Source organism: Syngnathus scovelli, chromosome 17 (genome assembly GCF_024217435.2).
Source record: "Syngnathus scovelli strain Florida chromosome 17, RoL_Ssco_1.2, whole genome shotgun sequence".
NCBI lineage: Eukaryota > Metazoa > Chordata > Actinopteri > Syngnathiformes > Syngnathidae > Syngnathus > Syngnathus scovelli.
The window spans coordinates 12338174-12360601 of record NC_090863.1 but is presented as its reverse complement, the minus strand read 5'-3'; the positions used below and the strand labels follow the sequence as shown (position 1 = coordinate 12360601).

The window sequence follows — 22428 nt, the reverse complement described above, 5'->3', positions numbered from 1 at the left end:
AGTGTAAACGCTTTCCGTTTTATTCATCTTCCACAAATATTTGGTCTGATATGCTGTACAATACACAGTATTTACAGGGCACCACACTCATTGCTGTGAACAATAGCTAGTCTTGAATGTAAACATTGATTTACAGTTGACACCTGAGCATAAAAGTCATCATCATAAAACATGCTATCAATTGACACCCGTATTTACAAGGATACTTTGTGCACAATGCACGCGTGTGTGCGTGCGTGGGTGGGTGGGTGTGACTTTTAGCCTGAGGTACTTTCTGTGACTTTATGTAAACCGAGCAGGATGTGGCATCGAAAATGTCCTTTAGAGGAATCAAATCATCGTGGATCTTATGACACAAGCCGAGCACCTAGTAGCATATGCAGAAGCATCTTCTTCATGTTTAATTAAGTTGAACGAAAATATGCTATTCTTATTGATACAGTCGGAATCATATTTAGCAGGCGAAATTGGGGCTGGTCGACAGCCAATAAATAGCAGAGACAACAATAATTCACAATCACATTCACAGCGCTGCCGGGCGTCTTCAATGAAGCTAACGTGCATGACATTGAGACATTGAAGCAATGTCTCAATGTGACCCACTCGGCCAGTCCAAATAATTCTGCACAAAATAATCACTTTGACCACGTTACAACGCTATGTGTTGTGAACCAATAATGGAAGTCCTCTATGCGACTGAACAGCACCACTTCAAATGCGTCAAAGCCTCAGTAATGCACAAGCTTCATCGGTCGAGGGACTGTGGAACGTCATCCACCTCTCATGGAAAACGCCTTTGGACGTTGGGAATGCCATGGATTTCTTAATAACCAAATCAACGCATCATAGCGCCCGCCGGTGATCAAGTTAACATCCTTCTTTTGATAGGACATGGCTTCATTTTGCCCTTTGTCCACCTATTATTTCATATATATTTATGTAATACATATTATTATTTCGATACTATATTATACATATTTTAAGATTATTTTAATATTATATATTAAATAATATGAATACAATAATATAAATATAATGTAATATATATAATATAAATATTATATTTTAGTATTATATATTTAATATTATGCTCTTGATACTGTCTGATCCCTTGTACTGTCCCTGTCTTCCACATGACACGGTAACAAAAAAAGTGATGCACTTTCACAGCTGTTAGAAGGAATCACACCAAAGCAAAAGGTCGGACTGACCTTAAGGGACACCAACATGGAAGTGGACTTTGAGGGTGTGCAGAGCAGAGCAGAGCTTTTGCTTCCGTGTCAGATGGCTGAGAAGTGCTCGTGACACGCAGACGCTCGTCGGGCGGTGGGGCTGCATTTGGTTAGCATGGTGATCTGAGTGCTAAAGTTGTTGCCATTGCTGCCGATGGAGGGCTGCTGGTACTTGGTGTCTGCACCCAGGAAGCGCTGCAACATCCATCTGCGCCACTTACGCTTAATCTCCCCCTGTACCTGCAGAGGTGGATGGCCAAGGGGAGAGAGAGAGAGAATTAGTGATATAATAGGCCTGTAAACATTTTAGGTAGCTATTTTGGTCTTTGCTCACCTCCCCATTAAGGAAACAGTACAAGACAGCCACTACGAAACCCTGCAGAAGAGAGAAAGTGTATTCGCAACGGCACAGACATTTTTGGGGGAATGAATGATGTCTTTAGGACTAGGACCAATTTGAGGCTCGCATAACAGTTGATCTCAGAGAAAATTTCCCAGGAGATAAAGCAACTATTACTCATGATGGCTTCCATCTTTAGTGCTCTATCATGGCCTTTGCTCTCACCATCAATTTAATGGTGTGTAAATCAACTTTTTTTTTTTTTTGGTGGAGCATTTTCTGTGGCATTCTGTTATCCGTCCAGATTTTTTGATTTTATTTTAGTTCTTTTCACGTGCTGCTGTACAAACATGAAAAGTCATCAGAGTATGAATCTTTACCTGAAATGAACCAAGGATAAGATCAAACACCATCCTCAGCTGCGGGTGGATGTGGTCGGGAATGAAGGCAAAAATGATGTAGTTGATCCCGAAGAGAGGAATCAAGAGCAGTGTGGATTTAGCCAGTCTCCTGGGGAGGAGGAAGAGTTCAGATGAAGAGACCAAAAACAGTGGTCACAATTGAAGCACAGGTGCCGAACATCAAATTGCTACTTCAGCAATTCTCAAAAGCAGGATTTCACACAATGTATTGCTCATAGTGGAAGCCATATATAAACTCTACTGAAAGAAGTGGTGTGTGCGCTCCAAGATATTTGAAATGCACTAAACCTACGAGTACTGATTTGATTCCTTTCTTCCAATGTCGGGACAATTCATCTTCTGCCGTAAAATGCGGATTATACAGATGAAGAGGAAAAAGTTGACCTGCCAAGAAAGTCAAAGACAGCTAAATATAGTAACTCCATTGTTTGGAGTAAATGTCACTTGCAAAGTAGCAATGTCACCCACAAGAATAGTGACAAGGATGGGTGTTTTGATGATCCACCACGGTTTGTCATCAATAATCTCCCAGCATCTGCCAGAAAAGACAACAAAGTCATGAACTCAATGGGTGCACCATGCTAATGAAACATATGATATCGCTAATAATTTGGCATTCATATCCAAGTTCTTAATCGCTAAAAGTGCTCATGCCCAAATAAGGCTTTTTAGGACTACTAAATGCTAAGTTAGACAAAAACAGTCAATTAAAAGAGTGAATTGTAAGCACTCTATCATAAATTGAAAGTGAACGTCATTTTTCTACTGACTGCTTTACTTTGAGGGTGATAAAAATAGATTTTAAGTCATTCCCCAACAGAGCGTGACAAAGGCAAAGAAAAAAAAGACAATTCTTCTCACCCAAGATCATTCAAATAAGCCTTTGTAATCACCCATGCTGAGATAAAGATGCTTGGAGCCACTGCAAATGACAAATATGATCATATTATTAGTCATCCCATGGACAAATGTCGAAATAACAAAATGCGCCAATGACCTTTTGGAGGATTTTGCAAATGAGACTGTATGAAAAAGTGCACTTTGGGTACGCGTCGCACGATTCCTCTCGGCAGACACAACAATTTTGGCATATTTACGAGTATAAGTTATTGCCAGGGTGTCCTGAAAATGGCCAGCAAAGAAAACATCAAGATAAAAATGCAAAAGCATCTACAGTGTTGCTCTGTTCAAGGTTACAGGCACAAACAAAAATAGTCACAATTGACATTCTCCAATTAACCTGGTGTGCACAAGCTCCCATGCAAACTCCACAGACAAAGGAGCAAACCCGCAACCTTTTATCCTTTTCCCATCCAGGGTTCCTATTACACACATTGAAAATGCATGCGGAGTGCCTGATGGATTTGATGGCTATTCAATGATTGTTCTGTCTGCCTGCATGCTTACATAAATTGCTCAAACGGTCCATTTTGGACAGCAGATGGCTGCCTGCCTGCCTGCCTGACTGCCTGCCGTAGACTAAACTAAACCAATCCTGATTGGTAAGCAAATGAGGCCACAGTATTTTAGCATCTACACAAAATCAGTCAGTGACACACTTGTTTTAGAGTTTGCTGTGCATTGGTTCCAAAAGCAGCAGAAAATGTCAACATACCCCAGCCAATCAGGATGTACCACCAGAAGTACTTCCTCTCCGAGAAGAAGGAGACAGTGAGGAGCGCATGGAGATAGAGGCCTTCTACCAGCAGCCAGAAGTAACTGGCCATGATTCCATATTGGAAGAATACCACCACAGCCTTACAGCCCAGCTAAAAAAAAAAAAAAAAACATACATTAGTTATTATATACATTTATATTATATTATATGATTTTGAGTAAATGAAATTTAGCAAATTTAACCTTTTACATCTGTTTTAAAAAGACCTTTTTTCAGAATTTGCCTGTTGTCCTAACATTTTTCCCTGTGATTTCCACAGGGTGTTTTGACAGGCTGAATTATAAACAGCCAATTGATCTTTTCTAAAATGTTTTTTTTTTTTTCCCACTTGGAATGTTAACAAATGGCGGAGACGGGGAGCAGCTGTGTTTGAAGTGGGGAAATCCTTAGACCCGTAGGAGGGAGGGAATGAATAGCTCAGCTCTAACGTGAAGCCAAAGGTGATTGATAGCCTGCAGATCTAATCAAGTCAGGTAATAAAGCACTGGAACAAGATGTGACATAAACATCAAATCCAAGATGAAACCAGTAGCTTCAACACCTCAGCCATGCGCACCATGCTCTGGCTATGTTCATATCACCGAGATCACGTGAGCAAACGAAAAACTGTAGCACAACTCCATGTGATTGATTCACAAAGGTTCAGCAAACAGGAACTTCCTTCTGGACAAATGAATGGGGAACACTCTTAGGAGCGGAGAGGACTTGGCAAACATTGTTCCACCCAGCGTCAGGTTCAGCAAACTTTGGAGAAATATGGTCACGCTCAATGAGGAACTGTTTGAATAGTCGGTCGGGCGAGTCCAAAGTCTTTGGGTATTTGACTCACAGAGGAATGGCAGTTGTCCGTCTCGCCGACGTCGTACAGAACCACGTCCTTGATGAACACGGCGATGGCTTTGAGAATGAACGACACAAACAGATGCATGTGGATGTAGTTTCTTGTGCAGTGCAGCTTCCTGCAAAACACACACACACACACACACACACACACACACACACAACCTCAATGTCAGGGCAAAGATCCAAGAGCGCACAAAGTGATGGTTGGATGTAAAGAGCAAAATTCCTTTTTGCGTCAATCATCCTGGTCCTGGAGAAGGGAAGCAGCCCCAGACCATCACACTGCTTTACTGCCATCTTCTTTGCAGCAAATGCTGTGCCACTTTTGACGCCAGATGTAGTACACCTTGCAAAAAGGCGCGTTGAGTTCATTGCAACCATATCAGATTGAGATCACGAGTGAAAACTTTCATATAGCATATTGACATCATGTCTCAAGGCCAAAGATTTTCCTGGTCCAATGAGATGTATGATGCCAAATGAACTGCACATACGTACATAGTGGAATGTTCTGCGAGATTCAACTTTTCCCGTCTGTCTGTCTTTCAAAATGGGAGGAGGAGGTGGTGCAAGATTATCCAGCTGCCATATATTCACAGAAAACACTGCTGGCTATAAACACAAGCCTTGTTGTTCAAGCCTGCACATACACGCCAATGCAGGAGCAGCAGTCATGTGTTTATTAGTGTCCACACACCCCCGGCCACTCGCTGTAATGATTCCCGCTTGTGTCATTTACTATCTCGGCACACACTTTCTCTGTGTGCAAACAAAAGGTCAAGCTGTGAACAACATCAGCTGGATGGCTCGCTCGCTAAGTGCTCTGATTTTACGGCATACTTTGCTGGACGAATGTTTAAAAGTTCAGGAAGTCAGACGTGAAATGAGGTGGGTGATATCAGAAAGGTGTTCGGTTGCCGTGAAGGAAAGCGTCTGGATCGAGCTCCTTACCGAAACAGGCACAGGATGATGATGGCAACGGTGAGAGAAATAAGCGACACACTGTGACCGACGGTGTAACCCACTTTGACGGCGTCAAAGAAGTCTCCCTGCAAGAAGACGCATTGGGTTCGGCGCCGATAATGCGGCACGACGGCAACTGGGGTTGCCATACCGACCGTGTCATCGTCATCCACAGTGCTGTTGGGATTGTAGCCGCAGTCCATGATGTAGGAGTCGATGCTAATTGGGGTCCAGCCGTCTTCAGTGCAGGTCTTGGACAGGTTTCCTAATGAGCGCAATGACAGACAGTTCATTCGGTTTCTGTGTGCCGGTTGCGGCTGCGAGTGGCAAAAAACAAAAAAACATATATATCGTGGTATTTGCTCACACTCAATGATGTCACAGAGTGATGCATTCTCACTGGAATGCCTCCAAATGCTAAAAGGAAATGGGAAGTACGACTTAAAGATACCAGGACAGTTCCCACGTGCATTTAGCGGCCTTTATCGCCCTCCTAATGAGTTGAAAAACAAGCCAGGAAGGTATTTTGACTCTGCCCTGCCCGCGGGGCTACCAGTCAACGTCGTCATAGGATCTGAGGACAGAGCTCAGAATGCTCTTCAGACCGGAAAGCAAAGCTTAGAAAGCGCAGTAGCCCAAAACTCCCAATAGACAAATAAGTCCCATGGGGAAAATATGTCGAGTAGTTCGACATGGACTAATGGAGGGAGGAAGGGAGGGAGGGAAAGAGCTGAAGACAAACAAGCAAGCCATGGATTTGGAAATTTGCTCAAGGTTGAACGAGGCATCTCTTGTCCCAACCCTCCAAATGGGGACTGACGGGAAATTGGGTCAACCTGGTTGAGGTGGACCAACTTTCCATTCATTTCTGTCATCACAGAAATTTTGTTGTTTGAAAATCTTTTTAAACACAACTTCCCATCAAATTGTTATCTAAATGTACCCTACATGTTAAACTTGGTTGGAAAATAACTTTCAAACGCTTCACATGACCTTATCCTTTCCTTGGCTGGAATGTAAAATTCAATTCTTTTCCGGGCTTTTGGTTCTGTCCTTAAACATTTCTCGCAGTCTTCCTCAAGGGTATGGTTCTCTTTCATGGAGCTTTAACCTAAAGTGATTAGGAGAGCTAACTATTGATCTTGCATGTCTTGGGATTTTCTTTTCCTCTGGAAACTGCTTTTAGCTCTGCGACAAACTATTTGCTATCCTGGAGAATTCCCGTCTCTGCTGACCGATATCATTTTGAAAATGTCAACTGGGCAACAAGATTGTCTGTCAACTTTGACTAAAGATTGATTAGAATAAGGCCACACCAGACACACAATTATTTGTATACAAAACCTTCACATGAGCTGGAGTCTGTGTTCTTGCAATTATCTTTGGAAAGTCATCGCCGTACCTAATGAAGCGTCATCTCGTGAAGACGCATGATACAAGTGTCTGATCAACGTGCATCGATATTCCAATGAGACTTGAAACCCATCTTTCAAAACTCGCCATCTAATTTTGTAACTCGGAAGAAGCAAACAATCAAACTGGGGTTGTTCACTGGAATAATAACGCAGCCTGTTAACGTTTTTTTTTTTTTTTTCCCCCTTCCCCGACGGCAAAGAAAGGCGTCTGTAAATAAAAGAATCCACGTACTAAATACAGCTTTACAAATCTAGATGGAGGATTTATCTCCCAAGCAAATCACTCTACAATTCTTGGCAAATTGTTGGCATTCTGGCAAATACCTGAGAAGAGGGAGCTTTAGCTAGCTCAAACAACATGACAAGACACAAAGGAGATGATAAGCCCCTGCTGTTCGCTGGATTTGGCATGTTTGACAAGAATGCTTTCATCATCCCCCAAGTCAGTGCCACGCCGTGTACGACAGACAACAAGGCCAGCCGACTCAAAGGAGTTAATCGGCCGGCCCGTCGGCCCGTCGGCATCGTTTTGATTTCATCATAAGCTCACCTCGCATGCAAATGATTAGCTCCGGCTGGTTTATGACAAAACAATCTTGTGCGCACGTGAGCTGCAATGTTTTCAAATAGAAGAGGTGAGCAGGTCATGAGAATGGCAACTTCTCTATCAGCTCCGTTTAAAGACTCACTTTTGTAACTCTTGTGACGCAAAGGCTCGCGCAAAGTGCCATAACCGGCCGGGCCACCGGCTTTGTCGGAGGACAAACGCACCGGCCGCCACGCGGTGGACTGAATCAAAGTCCTCCGAAAATAACCTGAGCACGGCAAGTTCCTCCAGCACCAATGATTTGTTGATTTACAGCATTGAGTTGACTTCCACCCCCCTCCCCTCTTCTCCTCAACTCCATTCCAATTTGGGCCCTGGAGCTGGCTTCTTCTATTCTCAGGTCCTTGGAGTTCCCATCTGGGTCGCATGAACTGGTGATTGCAGCAATGAACCTTTCACATGCTGCTGATTACTAATCATGCTCAGATCCCTCAGCGTGGCTTTTCTGCATCATATGCGGGACCTCAACTTGACTTTGTGTGTGTACAGATAGTAAAAGCTTCAAGTTGACATGCCTGGAGTTTGTACTCTGCTTTGTACAAAACTACTGTTACTTATTACTGATAAATGGGCGTGGCGTGAGAAGTATTGTCAAAAGTATCAACCTAATCTAATATTTGATGGATAAAATTGAAATATTTTTAAAATATTTGGGCTGTTTTTGTGAAAAACGCTTACCAGTGATTTATCTGCATTTTTCACGAGTTCCATTTTTTTCTTCAACACATTTATAATCGGCATAATTTATAAGCGGATTTTCACTTCCCCACAAATTTGTAACTTTTATTTTTCATCATTCTGAATCTTTTTTTTTTCCTGCTGATTTTTTTTAATAGCTGACCATCTCAATCCAAGTCATTAAATATTGTTCTCTCCCTGCTCATGAGTCAAACCAAGTACATGAGAATTAGCCGTTTGAATTGATTCAGCAGCCCATTAAGTAGGCAGCCAACGCTGCAATAAATCTCGTATTACCCAAAGATTTGTCATAAATGCATCATCAAAACAAAAAGCTCTGTACCGTCATGTTTATGGGAGGTGAATTTCTCCAGGGTAATAAACCAAATGGAGGCAGATGAAAAGCATAATTAGATGAAAGTAAGCATACTTGGCAAATTGCAATACAATCTCAAACACGCTGCTTTGAAATCCCAGCGGTGTCGCTTGCACGTAATTAGCTACTATGTAGTACGTCCCCGAGAGGCCGAAGCAGCGGGATGAACGGATAAATGAACGTCTCTGCCGACAGGATGACATAGCGCACAATTGAGATGAGAAATGTTTTTTGACTTTGCGCTATGGTGCCAGGTGATTAAATGTCGTGATGTGCCGGGAGGGGTGTGAGCGACCGTAAAGTTGACATAAACTAAGTTGTCATCATCTCACAATGTGTGTTGCGTCAACTGGAGCCAATGCAATTTGAAACATAAAAATGCATCTCACTGCAACTTGCATCCTTTGTGCTAAAGTCCAGCATTGGAACTTACGTGTGGGAATCTCCCTGGAGAAGTAGAAGAGATATTTGGGGCACGGGATGGTGACCACTTCCCCAACCTCAGCATTTGGCCAGCAGGTGATCTTGTCCCACATCCCGCTGCAACCTGGATGACACGCATTCAATCAATTGAGTCCAAATAGTTGTGATACATTGTAGCATCAGAACGAGCGTTGCCATGGCAGCCGCAAAGTCCGACGATCACCTAAGTTGACGCTAAGCTTTGGCCGCCATGACTAATGAAAAAGCTCCCTGTCTTTTGTTACGCATTCTGCTTGGAATTCATCAGTTTGCCGGCATTTTCCATGCTGCGCTTGATCTCGGGACACACAAGTGGGTCAGCGCACATCATCTATTTGAGCGCTGAAACATTTGCTAAGGCCACATGCGGCAGGAGTAACAGTATGTGCAAGCATGCAAGCTATCATGGCAGCCAGGGCGAGCGCTTGTTGTCTGTCTGTCTTTGGAGCCTGTTTTGTCACTTCCATCCTGACCTTCTGTGGAACTCGCAAATAAGGCGGTGCAGATAGTAGAAGACAGCTTTCATACCTGATGTTTTGTTCTCAATTTGAGCCTCGCACAAATTCTTCTCCTTGTCCAGCTCCTTCTTCATGTCGCACATCTGATTCTGCATGGAGTACACCTGGCAATTAATTAAAGAGACGCCATATCATTCTCAAAAGCGTGAAGGGAAGGAGATGAAAGTTCTTTTTTCACGTCATCAATTGTCTCCTGAAATGAGACAGACTCGCAGCTGCGAAGCCGCTCGTGAATTAGAGACCAAAATCCATTTCCAGACGCTAATATTAATTCTTTGAAATGGATGGAAGGAGCCCCTCAATGTTGTACAAGGGGACAAGAATAGATTGTCTTACTTAGGTTGATGAGTTGTGTCTCTCTGACATATAAATCAGAATGTTGTTAATCACATAGTGAATCCAGATGACTCCCACTCGAAGCTTGGAAGGACGGCATACCTCAGATTGGAAGAGCGGGACTTACTTCCAGGGCAGGCATTATTGTCATAGACGGCCGCAAAATGGGGGCAAGAAATCCATTTATTGCGGTTTACCTGTAAATGCTCAAATCTGTGTGCAGTACGTACTGACAAAAATGTGTTGATTTTTTATTATTTTTTTAAACACAGTAACCAGAGACAAGCATCATTAGCCAATTATTAATACTTATGTATGTATTTGAAAATAAATACAATAAAATTGTACTACCAAAGTGCTATTTTTGGTCTTTGCCCCGACTGCTGAAGTCACACATAAATCATACATGCTTCTCCACAGGAGACCAATGTAGCTAAGGATGCAGTAAAGCACTAAGTGAGGAGACAGACAAAGGAGTCTGTTGCCATGGTGTTGCGTTGAGAAGGGAGGCCATTACATCCCTGATCCACAGCGGGCATAAAAACATATAAGTGTCAGTGACAGACAAGTGCAGACGGGTGGGAAAGGAAAGGACAGGAAAGGACAGGAAAGGACAGGAAATGAAAGGAAAGGAAAGGAAAGGAAAGGAAAGGAAAGGAAAGGAAAGGAAAGGAAAGGAAAGGAAAGGAAAGGAAAGGAAAGAAGGGGTTGTCATACCGAGCAGCCCCAACACATAGCTGAACTAATGATGGAGAGCAAGACAGCAAAATCCTTCAGGTCAAAAAGTTTACAAAAACACCATACTGTTCGGATTAAAAATATCAAGAAGTTATTAAAGCAAAACATTGTTAAGGAAGATGACTGTGCTGCGTGCTTTTTTCATTCCGAGGTCAAATAAGGCGCGCAACGCATCAAAAAAAGAAAAAAAAAAACCGGGCCGCGTCGTGTGTGCATAGCTCCAAAGTTCCATATGGACTCACGTTTATTGGCATTCCTGAAAGGAGATGACTCAACTGCGTGTTTAATTGTACTCACGGATTGCAGCAGCATGCAGGACAGAAGAATGAAAAAGCTCCTCCAAAGTTCCGCCAACATCCTTTATATGCGTATTGTTAAGACAAAAAGGTTTTGGAAAAACTGGATTAGGATGACTGCTCTTGACTGACTTGTGCGTTTCTTGCGCAGGGAGAGCAGCGCGACGAATCGCACTCCCCCCCCCCCCCCCCCCTCCCACCAAAGTGAGAGGCAACCAATGAAAGGTGCTCACTGGACGCCAGGGCACACCTTCGACACACCTTTCATTTCGTCGATTGTTTTTCTTAGGGGATAATGTTGAGAGAAGCCGCTCACGAGTCACCACGATTCAGCAGCCACAACATTAAGTCCACCTCCTCGCTCCTTGCAGCCGCACATTTGATTGACATGTGTTTTGACGTGTGCGCTTTTCACTCGCCTGTTTTTTTTGGATGACTCTCCGAGGCTTATGAAGGCTTTGATGAATGTCAGAATTCTAATCGGATTGAAAATCATACGTGCTGTGTTGTTCTGGGAAAATTGGAGGAATGTGTTGTCATCTGACTGTTGATTTGTACACGGTATGTGCTTGTTGAAATGTTTTGGGATCAAAGATACACATGTCAATATTTTGCTATTAAAAAGGTCATTTCAATATACAGGACTGTCTCAGAAAATTTGAATATTGTGATGAAGTTCTTTATTTTCTGTAATGCAATTAAAAAAACAAAAGTGGCATACATTCTGGATTCATTACAAATCAAATGAAATATTGCAAGCCTTTTATTATTTTAATATTGCTGATTATGGCATACAGCTTAAGATAACTCAAATATCCTGTCTCAAAATATTAGAAAATCATGAAAAAGTATCCTAGTAGGGTATTCGTCTAATCACTTGAATCGTCTAATTAACTCGAAACTCCTGCAAGGGTTTCCTGAGCCTTGAAAAACACTCAGCTTGGTTCAGTAAACTAAATTGCAAGTATGGGGAAGACTGCTGATCTGACTGCTGTCCAGAGGACCATCATTGACCATCATCTGGCATCTGCCCACAGTGCCAAAACCACCAGTAAATGGTGTACTGACCATGGCATCACTGTCCTCCATTGGCCTGACCTGAACCCCATAGAGAATTTGTGGGGCATTGTGAAGAAGAAGCTGAAAGACACCAGACCCAACAATGCAAAGAAGTTAAAGGCCGCTATTGAAGCATCCATAAGACCTCAGCAATGCCACAGGCTGATTGCCTCCATGCTACGCCGCATTGGTTGCAGTAATCCGTGCAAAAGGATTACCGACCAAGTACTGAGTGCATTAATGGACATTTTCAAATGTTTGATTTTGTTTTGCTGTTATAAATCTTTTTTTTTTACTTGGTCTGAGGAAATATTCTAATATTTTGAGGTAGGATATTTGAGTTTTCTCAAGCTGTATGCCATAATCAGCAATATTAAAAGAATAAAGGCTTGCAATACTTCAGTTGACTTGTAATGGATCCAGAATGTATGACATTTTTGTTTTTTTAATTGCATTACAGAAAGTAAAGAGCTTTAGCAAAATATTCTAATTTTCTTAGACAGTCCTGTATGTGCACAATAGAAACTCACAACTTTGAGCTTGTGTGACTATAATATTGACTTCACATTACAAATGGAGTATGCAAATGTAGAGGTCAATAGTTGTCAAAAATACGTACAACAGCACAAAAAGCAAGTTTTGGAGTTGAGCAAACGCAGAAACAAACATCCACATCTGCGTCATGCTCTTGATTGAAACATCATGCACAACTGGAAGCGGAACTTTCAGAAAGTGAATGAAAATCATCTGTAGAATGCAGCCAAGTGTACAAAGTGCATGTTCTCAGGACACCCTAGAATAAACATGTCTAAATTGATGGCCCCCAAGAGAAAGACGTTAAAGAGTCCTTGCCATTAACGACTGTGGCCCGGATATTCTTGTAAGATTAAATTTAGATCAATATGACAACATGCATACCTGCTTTATGTCAACATGTCATCTTCAGCTTTGCCCAGAAAAGCCTTGCCTTTTTATTTTTTTTATCTGATGTGAACAACCTCAGAAATCCTTTCATTGACTGTATGACACAAAGTTGGGGTGGGAGTAGAATCCATGACAAGCCTTGCTGTTTTTAAATAATTCACGATGTATAACAGGCAGGCTTAGCAAGACCAGTCAAGCTTGCTGTCCTGAAACATACCTTGCATGAAATTCCAAGAAGGATTTTGCTGTTTTTTTGTTTTGTTTTTCTATGCTTTTGATTTATGTTTCTAACTTGCGCAATTGCACATAGCGCAAACGTAGCTCTCGCTGGCTCTGTTGTATGGCCGCTTCTCACCATCATTGTCATCATCATTATCGATTTGAAATGGATTTGTATCATGAAAACATACATAAGGTCAGAAGTGCACATGAGAATGGATGAAGCACCTATCGCAGCTGGAGGACGAATGGAAAAATTGCTTCATTGAGTGCGTCTATGCCAAAGTGCAAATATTTCTGTATCCCCAATTAACTTTCACAGGAACAAAAAGAGCAATAAAAAGAGAGAAAATGACAGCAGATATCAAATTGAAAAAAAAAGACGTGCACCGAGCATCACTGTTTGCAAAGACATAACACCCAGCCGGCCAGCCAGCCAGCCAGCCAGCCAGCCAGCCAGCCAGGAGTGAAAAGGGAAGTCTGCAATCTTTCACTTATTTATCACTTTGGTGATGCGGCTCAATGCGACAGGCGCAGTTCTGCAAATGGGACGCAAGAGCTGCAGCATAAAAGCTTCCCAAACTCACAGTAGGGGGAGCTTGGGGGCAAACCAATCTCAAAGACAAAGTATACATATGAAAAGAAAACATTTATGCAACTCAACGCTGCTTTGTATGTATTTGTCTCACATTCGGCCCACGCAAGTCTTTCTGCCCGATATCAGCTAAGATAAATTTGCACTTGCCTGAAGCATGGAAGGATTGTAAATCAGCCTCGGTCATGAAACGCCAATGAGAGTAGATAAAATGACACAGCCACATGAATGCAGTACTCCAATCTTCATGAAACAAATGAGCCTTTTGGCTGTCACGGCACATTCAAACTGCCACGAAATTCAAAGAAGAAATCGAAGATGGGCTAATAGGGGGCTAGCAAACGACCCAACTCAGTGTTGAGCACACTTTGCAATTAGAACTACTACCTGTAACAAGTGAAACATTGTCTGCCCTGACAATTTTTGGAGCAGACTGGGAAGGAGCACTCACTCTTAACACAGCCCACACTGCAGGATAATTGCTTAGGATAATATTTGGAGAGCCATCAAACAAGCAGGCCTTACCTGACTGAGTTCAAGGCGGAAGCAAACAAAGCATCTCCTCGGTGCCAGCGACCACTAGGTGGTTCCAAACAGCAATTAAAACTTCAAAAAAAAAAAAAAAAAAGAAAGATGAGTCACCAATGGTATTTTTCATTTCATTGTGGAAGCACTGTCATCAAACATATTAGTTATGAACTGCAGAAACTTGTGCGTCCCATTGTGTCAAGTCTCTTTTGTCAGAGACTGCAATCCTTTTGTCCCACTGCCCTACATGCCATGCCGCTGGTCTAACTATTGACACATTGTACAAATAGTCACATTTGGGCCATGTCAATAGTATGTCTGGCTTTGCTTTTCAGCTTGGTTTGGCAGTGGCACAAACACTTGTAGCAACTTCAAACTATTAGCCATAAAAATGTATTCTTGCTTTACATTCTCCCTTGTTTCTAGATTTGAGGTGTTAATTGTGATACATAACGTCCAACTCTGGGCGTATCTCACCCACCCCCAGGGCCGTGCCATTGAGGAGCTTTTTAATGACCTACCTTGGTGAGTTCAAGTCCAGAGACGGAAAAGCCCAGCTCAGAATCCCCAGGCTCTGCTACCTAAAAAGACGGTGTGTCGGTGTGTCTTCCTTTTGACATTAACGATATTATACATTCGCTGGACACTTTAATACTCAGTCATCTCGAGACCGCAGTATTTCATTTTATGGACGCCAGAGACATAAACACATACGACAGGCTTCATATGTCAGCGTACAAGAGAGAATTGTTTTGGCTGACACTCAATAATGACCTGACACTTTCAATAACAACATCGTGTCACGTTATTCGAGTGTCGTGTAGGAGTTAGCGCCCCCAAGTGGGCAGCAATGATACCTGCAATATGCACGCACTAACACTGAGCTACGCACTTACTATTTTTCGTTTATATGGCCTAGTACTGCGTTTCTTTTGTTTTGCAAATATTTACTGTATTTATGAGTTTTCCTATCGTGTTAGCACACGTTCAGGTTGCCTCTTTTTTTTTTTTTTTTCGGGTAACCCGTCGTAAATCGAGTATTTTCTGTATTTTTGATTCGACGGGGAACTGCTGCCGTCTTCTGGTCGTTACTGTTAACTGCGAAACAAGCTATTTCCCTATTGGCTGCTTCTAACATGACGTGGTAAGCGCAACGAGGAAATGAAGCAAAAAACAAAACAAAAGCTTCTGTCGTAAATTTTCCCGAGCCGTACTTTTAAGTTTTTCTTGTGTGGTTTTTGTTACCACGATAGTTCTTTTAAATTTAGTTTTAGCTACACGGTGCATGTTTATACCATTTGTTTGTATAGCTTGTGTGTGTGACTTCTGAGAGCAGAAATGAGTGATTTTTTAATAAGCCCCCTTATTTTATTTGGAGTAGGATCCAGTTTTGCCTGTTCGGGTCTGTTCTATCATTTATACCAAGAGAAGAAAAGGGAGTTGATAAAGATAAAGGTATGTGCACCTCACTCTTAAACTATGATTTCTTGAGACTATAGTTTGTGTTTTCAAAGTTGTTTCAATGATTTGTTTTAGGAGATACCAGTCTTCCGACCAGATCATCATTTGGCCTCATTGCTGAAATCATCTCCCCACAGGAGGTTGCAATACGTCGCAGTAGAAGGTACACGTATACGGTGACATCTTTGCTATTTTTTGTTACAAAGCATATTAAAACTGGAGCAAATCTGTCATGGTCTTCATCATAAACACTGGACAGGATGGATATTTTAGGGAATGGCTTTTCAGTTTTGTAACCTACATTTGGATGTTTTCAAGGCCTGGTCAAAGCAGATGAGAAGCCTCTTCCCAGCCAATTTGTCCCAAGATGCTACGGTGTACTTCAGAAGATAAAAGTTGTAGAACATGCTGAATACTGGAACGCCCTCTCTAAAACATGGTACATTCTGATTCATGCAAAGTCAAAATGTATAATTGTCACTCTATAAAGGTATTTTCCGATAACGTTGTGATTATCGCCAGGAGCTCTCGGCCGACAAACAAGAAAGAAAGCACCAACTCTGTGGCCTTCTCTCTCATCTGTCCTGGCTCCTATGTCTCTGACTTTCATGTGAGGGTGCAAGACCCCTCAGAGGGCTCAGGTAATTTCCTGGAGAGGGTTTACCACCGAGTGAGACGAGCCGAGGAGGGCTTGGTGAATGTGGTCCTGCAGGGCATCGGCGGGGAGCGAGCAGTGGCCCTGGAGGAAAGTGAAGAGATGCTGCGTGTGGGGAGCAGCCTGACTGTGTTTGGGGAGGTGGTTCTGGAGGGTGAGCACGGGAGACTGCAGGTCCCAACAGATGGCAGAGAGTACCTTATGGTTCCCACCAACTACAAGAGTTACATAGAGCGCCACGAGCGATCAGCCAGCATGTGGAAGATGCTGACAGCCCTTACAAGCATCTTTGGTGCCTCCGTACTAGCTCGTGTAATTTATGACACGGTGGGCAAAGACGACCGATCCAAATAGATGTACCAGAATAGTGGTTGCGTTCTTGTCTCAGCGGGGTATTACTTTTGGAAGTTTCCCTTTTTGCTAAATGGGGTAATTACCAGAAGTGGCGCTATTCTGGTCGCTTGGCCCTCTATTTCTACAGGGATGATCAAATGGTGTCAAGCGCTCAAAATCAATTTCTCAGGGATGGAGATACGCACGCACCTGAATCTTAATTTGACAAGAAAATTCATTCTTTTTCAAAAATGGGAAATGTCCTAAATGAACTGTAGATGAATGTTGACGACGAGGGATGAACACAACGTGTTTAAGCAATTTAATTTTTGCGTGTATCGTTTTACACAAGCGAGAATGAAATGCCCATTCACCGCTGAGATGGTTTTATCTGTATGAATCGATGAGGTGTATCGGTGGTTGTTTGTACATGAAAATGATAAAAAAACAGTGGGTGTGGAGGTTGTTATTATCTACACACTTTTCAAACACGCACTTCTGTGAGTGAAAAAAAAGCATGTTTCCACTGTTGGTCAAGCGGTCGAAAAGCCTACTCCCTTTAGATCATTCTATTCACAGCACACACACACACACACACATGATAAAGATGGATGTCAGTTGTACAGCGTTGATAACAACGGAAGCTTAGGCGCAGGCCAATTGTCAAGTTTTCCCCAAGTCTGCTTTGCCCGTTAAAATTGGCCCACTATTTGTCGTCGTCCTCTGACGACTCCTCAGCCTCCTTCAGCCACTGGATGAATTTTTGAAGCTTTAGGGAAAGTGGGGAAAAAAGCAAGTGAGGATTTGTCAAAGTTGCATTATGGAAAGTCTCACACACATTTCAACTTGTCCCACATTTTGTCAGCACCCAAGTGTAAATCTTAAAAGGCTGCTCAGTTGTTGGTTTGTTTTTTCATTTTTGAAAATGCTTGTTTTTAAGTTTCATTTCAACTTTGCTTGCAAATATTTTCGATGACAAAAACAAAATGATATGCACGCTTTTTACCAAATGTGAATTTCCCGGAATCTGTTTTTCAATTTTGCGCCGGCTACTATGCGGGCACTTACCCCTTGGTTCTTCCGTAGCTGTCTGCTCTTGTCAAATGTGCCACTATGAGAAAACCAGCGCAGAATCATCTCCTCCTCCAGGATCTCCAGTTGGTACATGGCCATAAGAATCTAGAAGGTAAATGGTGGAAATGTTCCATCAGCCTCGGTGAGCCGGGATGTTGTCATGTGGTCGTATGAGCCAGCTCCCCCCCCACACACACACACACACACACACACACACACACACACCTTGCACATGGCAGGCCAGTGAGTGGCATGTTCCAGGAAGTGCTCCTCAAAAGCCGAGAGGCAGTCAAGTTGGTCCTTCGATCTCTTCACATAATTCTTAAACACTGGTGCCCATTTCTCCAATAACTGACAGAAAAAGCACATCCATAAATTGTTCACGGATTGTCTCGGTAGCGTCGTCCATGCGAAATAAACCGGCCCGGCATTACAGGGTGAAGGTCAGCAGCGTATTGGGATGCCGTGAGCTGTGAGCTGTGCTGCTGCAACGGGTAATCCAACAGCACTCCGGTCAGTATCTGCATTACTTCTTGGAGAGTGATGTTGTAGGCGTACCTGGACGAGTCACACACACACACTTGTCACGCTTTGAGGGTGAGCACTTGTGCGGGACATTACAACTTACTTGAGGGAGTTGATCTCCAGCACCAGGTGGTCGCAGCTGATATTCTCTTCCAAGCCTCTTTGCAGGGTGCCCAGCACCTCCTTCTGGAACACTGGATGGAGTCCATATTTAAATCAAAACGTGCCATGATTTCTTTTCAGTTTCAATAAAAAAGCTTTTTTATTTGGCCTTAATACAAATTCCAGGTAACGATTATCCAACAAGGAACGACATCATCTTTCCCCAATGTGGCCCCTAGATGGCAGTAAGAAGGCATTGGGAAGCTTGGCGACCCGACTCACCTTTAGCATCGTCCATCTCAGGAGAAGGAATCACTGGATCGTCAGGACCATCGGGCTCGCTGTCCTCGCTCTCACTCTCGAGTTCGGGGTTTAACGTCAGGCCTTGAACAACAAGAAAGTATTTGAGACTTCATGAGTAAAGAAGACGATTGTGCTTGTTATCCTACCCCAGAGACAATGCGACAGCTCTTCATCATCCGTGTCATCCGGATTGCTGGCTTTCCATACGTAGCCTTTTCCTTCTGCCCCAACCTCAGCTGGGTTAAAAGCTGCGGAAGCGACAACTTACAGCTCATTTCTACTGCAGCTGGATTGTTTTTTTCCTCACACACCTTACCTTTCTGTTTGATTTTGTCCTTGCTTTGGCCCACCGTGTCGTCGTCACTGAGGAATTCATCGTCATCTTCCTCCTCTTCTGCTGGATAATGCATGGACACCACTGTGCCCTCTGGCACACAGATATGCGGTCCAATCACCACCTTGAAAACCAGTCAAAAAGATCTATCATGATCCTTCCTTCGCCATCTATCAAGGGTGAGAATATTCACAACCAAAAGAGTCCATGTTGCTTACGTTGTAGGCTAGGACGCACTGTTTATTAAGCTTGACGCCTTCTTTGACTTCAGCCTTGTCACACACCACAGAATGACTGATCACCACGTTGGCGCCAATTACGACATCGTTCCAGATGTAGGCGTGCTCCAGAATGACATTGTCACCTGAAGCGCAAAAATAGTTTCAAATTTGACATTGGAAGGTACGACCTGTTTTTTTTTGTTTGTGATTTCCTCACCTATGGTGCAATTGTTACCAATGACGCTGTTGGAGATGTAGCAGTTGGCACCTATGCTGGAGTCACAGCCAATTAGAACGTTCTCCTCCATCTGGCTGCCGTGGCCAAGGGTGACCCCTGATCCTCGGTAGACGTTGTGGCGCGAGTACGTGCAGCTCCATCTTTCCTGGTCGGTAATATTGGCCTCGGGGGTCAGAGGGTAGACCCACCGTCTCACCAAATCGGACGACACCGAATCGTACATGAGCAAGTTGGACACTCGGGCGCCGTAACCGTCTCTGGTCACGTGCATATGGATCTGGTTCCCCAGGATCTGAGGGGGCGGAATTGGAAAAATTGCGCTGGAGCAGTCGTCGGCAGGAAATGAACTTTTACATGTGCAGATACAACTATCCTTCCACTTGGCTGGAAAATCATTTGAAATGTGAGGCAACCGTATCACAAGATCATCCGCACTGCTGCTTTCGATAAATATATCATTTGCTGTTTAATACCTCTTCATTGACCAAAATCCCCCTGACAAAGTCATTCCTTGTTTGGTAGTCAAAATTGTCAGTGAAGAGCTCCGCAACCTAAAACATAAGACGGAAAAATGCTACAAGTTTTTGTTTTTGTAAAAAAAATATAACAACACTTTAAATTGAACAGAGGTTCATACCTGTGGTGAACAGATACTGATGTGGCAGTCAAGGAGGTCATGTCTGATTTCAAACTCGTCACTTCCACTGTGGAATATATTCTGGGGATGCAGCAGTAATTTAGACTTTATGTATATTTTGACTTGAGCTGCGAATTAACATTTGAATAATCTGTCAATTTGGTTCATCGATGAATCGGATGAAAAAATTAAGCGTTTTCTTTATCGAAAAAACAAGACATTTCAAGCCTATGTGAAAAGATCACTTACCATGGGAAAATGAAGCTTCTTTAAGCTTTGTGTCTTGTGGTAGTGTAAAACTCGCTGACTCTTGCTGTCCATGGCGACAATCACATCATCTTCCTCACAACGAGACTTGTGACCCGGCGACGATTCCTTAAAGAGCATCGTCATCACGGAGATGTTCTTGTCAATCTTTCGACGTTGCCTAAAGCACATCGCACTCATTTATTAAGAACACCAACGGAATTTTATCACCGTAGATCAGCGATTCTCAGTGTGGCACATTTGCTCATTCTAGTGGTACCAGCTACATTTGACAGTAGTCAACTTTTGATGACAACACATTTCTATGTGATTAAAAAGCGCACCTTCGGTTTTTGACTAAATTAACTTTTACTGACCATCTTATTCAAATTTAAAGGGGGAGCATAGTCTTACCTGTGCTCCAGCAGCGCCGGGCTGATGTCAATGTTGGATAGCACATCTCCATAGACTAACAAGAAGTCTGAGCGAACGAGAGACTTGGCGTCAACATCCCTGAGCACATCCCCCAGAGATCTGTACAGGTCTGATGTGATGATGTGGACTGTGTTCGGGGAGGTCGATCGACACCATTTAGACTTCCTATAAGATACAAAGCACGATTAAAATAACGTCCACCTTTGTCAAATTTAATGGTGACACTTACAGCAAGTGTTCCTTAATCTTGCCAGCCATCCAACAGCAAAACACATAAGTTTCCTGGACCCCCGTGGAAGTGAGGAACTCCAGCGTGTAGTCGATCATCGCAACATTACCCAGAGGCAACAAAGCCTGTCACCAAAGTTTGATAGTTACATCAGAACATTGAAAACTGTTATTAAACAAAACGAACAAAGGAATGGTATCAATGGGAATATATACATATTCATATTCACATAATACGACACAGTTGAATTCATGTAACGTTTTACAGCAGTATGGTTAGCTGCTGGTAGCAATCGTGTTGTTAGCTCAGCACGGTGCCTTGCCTTACCCGAGGCTGGTCTTTCGTCACCGGGAAAAACTTCCGGTTAAAGCTGTCAGCGACTAAAACGGCCTGAAGCTGGGGCTCTTCTTCATCTTCCTCACACGCACCTTTTCTACTGGAAAGTCTGTGTTTTCCTCCTTTAACAGCCATGGTCAACTGTTTCATTTGCCACCGCACCGTCGATGGAGCCAGTAATATCTACAGTAGCCGAGAAAGGACAAATGTCACAATGACACGCCAAATCGCGTTTTCGATAGGTAGTCATAGGCATTGTGCAGCGAATTGATTTTGTTATATTACCAATCATTGTATATCAGTTGAAACAGCTTCTCTAGCTCTTCTACCTGTCATTCAGGAGGGTAAATATAATAAAAAATGAACAAGTGCACAAGCTATTTTCCAATCCATTTTATTGACACAAAAATAAATCAATTTCAAAGCAACGGCCAGTAATGCCATATCCCATGGGACATTTGAGGTTATTGCAGCAAAATAATGTGTTATTTCAAACTTCGCCACCGTCCAAACGAAGCACAGGCCATACAGAATGCACATGCACTTTATATTGTGACACGTTCATTAATTACGGGCTTGTTAAAGTTTATTTTTACTGCTCTTCTTTCTAAAGGTCAGATTTGTCATTAGTAATGTCGGGAGCGAGGAATTAAATGGTCACCAATCCATTAGCTAAAACAGCTGATGACGTGTAGATGTGGAAGAGCAGCTGTTGTGTAAATGATCAACTGTAAAGCAGCAACACCGTGCTATCTCAAACAAGTCATTTAGTATGATATTCAAGTCTGTCTCCTGGTTTCGCTGCAAAATGTTCACAGTTCCAGTGAATTAGTTTGATTCGCCATTATTAGTGACAACACACATTGCTGGTATAAGGTTACGCGGGCGCGCGCGCGCGCTGGCGGGCGCACACGGCTGGTTCATCTTCCACCTCTTCCCTTCAAACTCAGACTTGTAATACTGTATGCTTGCATATCTCGCCACAGATAAGTGGGTTGCTTGCCGTCATTTATTTATAGTTTACTTCTTCCATTTCAATTTGTAAAGTAATATCTCAGGTGACCATCTTA

General features: G+C 42.9%; 3 protein-coding genes across 6 annotated transcripts; 1 reads left to right on the top strand and 2 right to left on the bottom strand.

Annotated features, from left to right (window-relative positions):
* Nucleotides 1–4: 4 nt before the first annotated feature.
* Nucleotides 5–15359, bottom strand: LOC125985470 (vasoactive intestinal polypeptide receptor). Of its 4 annotated transcripts, none has more exons than XM_049748370.2 (13): nucleotides 14751–15359; nucleotides 14227–14307; nucleotides 9545–9638; nucleotides 8988–9101; nucleotides 5467–5743; nucleotides 4502–4631; nucleotides 3610–3763; nucleotides 2856–2916; nucleotides 2463–2529; nucleotides 2287–2378; nucleotides 1953–2082; nucleotides 1567–1608; nucleotides 5–1472 (listed from the first exon to the last, which is right to left on the bottom strand). In XM_049748370.2, exons 3-13 carry the CDS (start codon nucleotides 9627–9629, stop codon nucleotides 1281–1283), a joined length of 1344 nt encoding a protein of 447 aa, XP_049604327.1. In that variant the 5' UTR covers nucleotides 9630–9638; nucleotides 14227–14307; nucleotides 14751–15359; the 3' UTR covers nucleotides 5–1280. The 4 variants fall into 4 exon arrangements, with proteins under 4 accessions (XP_049604327.1, XP_049604326.1, XP_049604324.1 ...); XM_049748369.2 differs by lacking the exons at nucleotides 14227–14307; nucleotides 14751–15359 and adding an exon at nucleotides 10906–11579 and having other exon boundaries at nucleotides 5467–5564; nucleotides 5634–5743; XM_049748367.2 differs by lacking the exons at nucleotides 14227–14307; nucleotides 14751–15359 and adding an exon at nucleotides 10906–11579.
* Nucleotides 15360–15395: 36 nt separating this feature from the next.
* mul3 (mitochondrial E3 ubiquitin protein ligase 3) lies at nucleotides 15396–17137 on the top strand. The gene is made up of 4 exons (XM_049748375.2): nucleotides 15396–15684; nucleotides 15766–15853; nucleotides 16009–16129; nucleotides 16213–17137. The coding sequence occupies exons 1-4, from the start codon at nucleotides 15568–15570 to the stop codon at nucleotides 16697–16699; spliced, it is 813 nt and encodes a 270-aa protein (XP_049604332.1). The 5' UTR covers nucleotides 15396–15567; the 3' UTR covers nucleotides 16700–17137.
* Nucleotides 16986–21541, bottom strand: eif2b5 (eukaryotic translation initiation factor 2B, subunit 5 epsilon). Its single transcript, XM_049748353.1, has 16 exons — nucleotides 21350–21541; nucleotides 21023–21147; nucleotides 20773–20958; nucleotides 20362–20539; nucleotides 20113–20193; nucleotides 19949–20026; nucleotides 19455–19767; nucleotides 19235–19380; nucleotides 18999–19140; nucleotides 18829–18930; nucleotides 18662–18763; nucleotides 18381–18471; nucleotides 18187–18310; nucleotides 17978–18103; nucleotides 17747–17857; nucleotides 16986–17447 (listed from the first exon to the last, which is right to left on the bottom strand). Exons 1-16 carry the CDS (start codon nucleotides 21506–21508, stop codon nucleotides 17385–17387), a joined length of 2127 nt encoding a protein of 708 aa, XP_049604310.1. The 5' UTR covers nucleotides 21509–21541; the 3' UTR covers nucleotides 16986–17384.
* Between the last annotated feature and the right edge of the window lie 887 nt (nucleotides 21542–22428).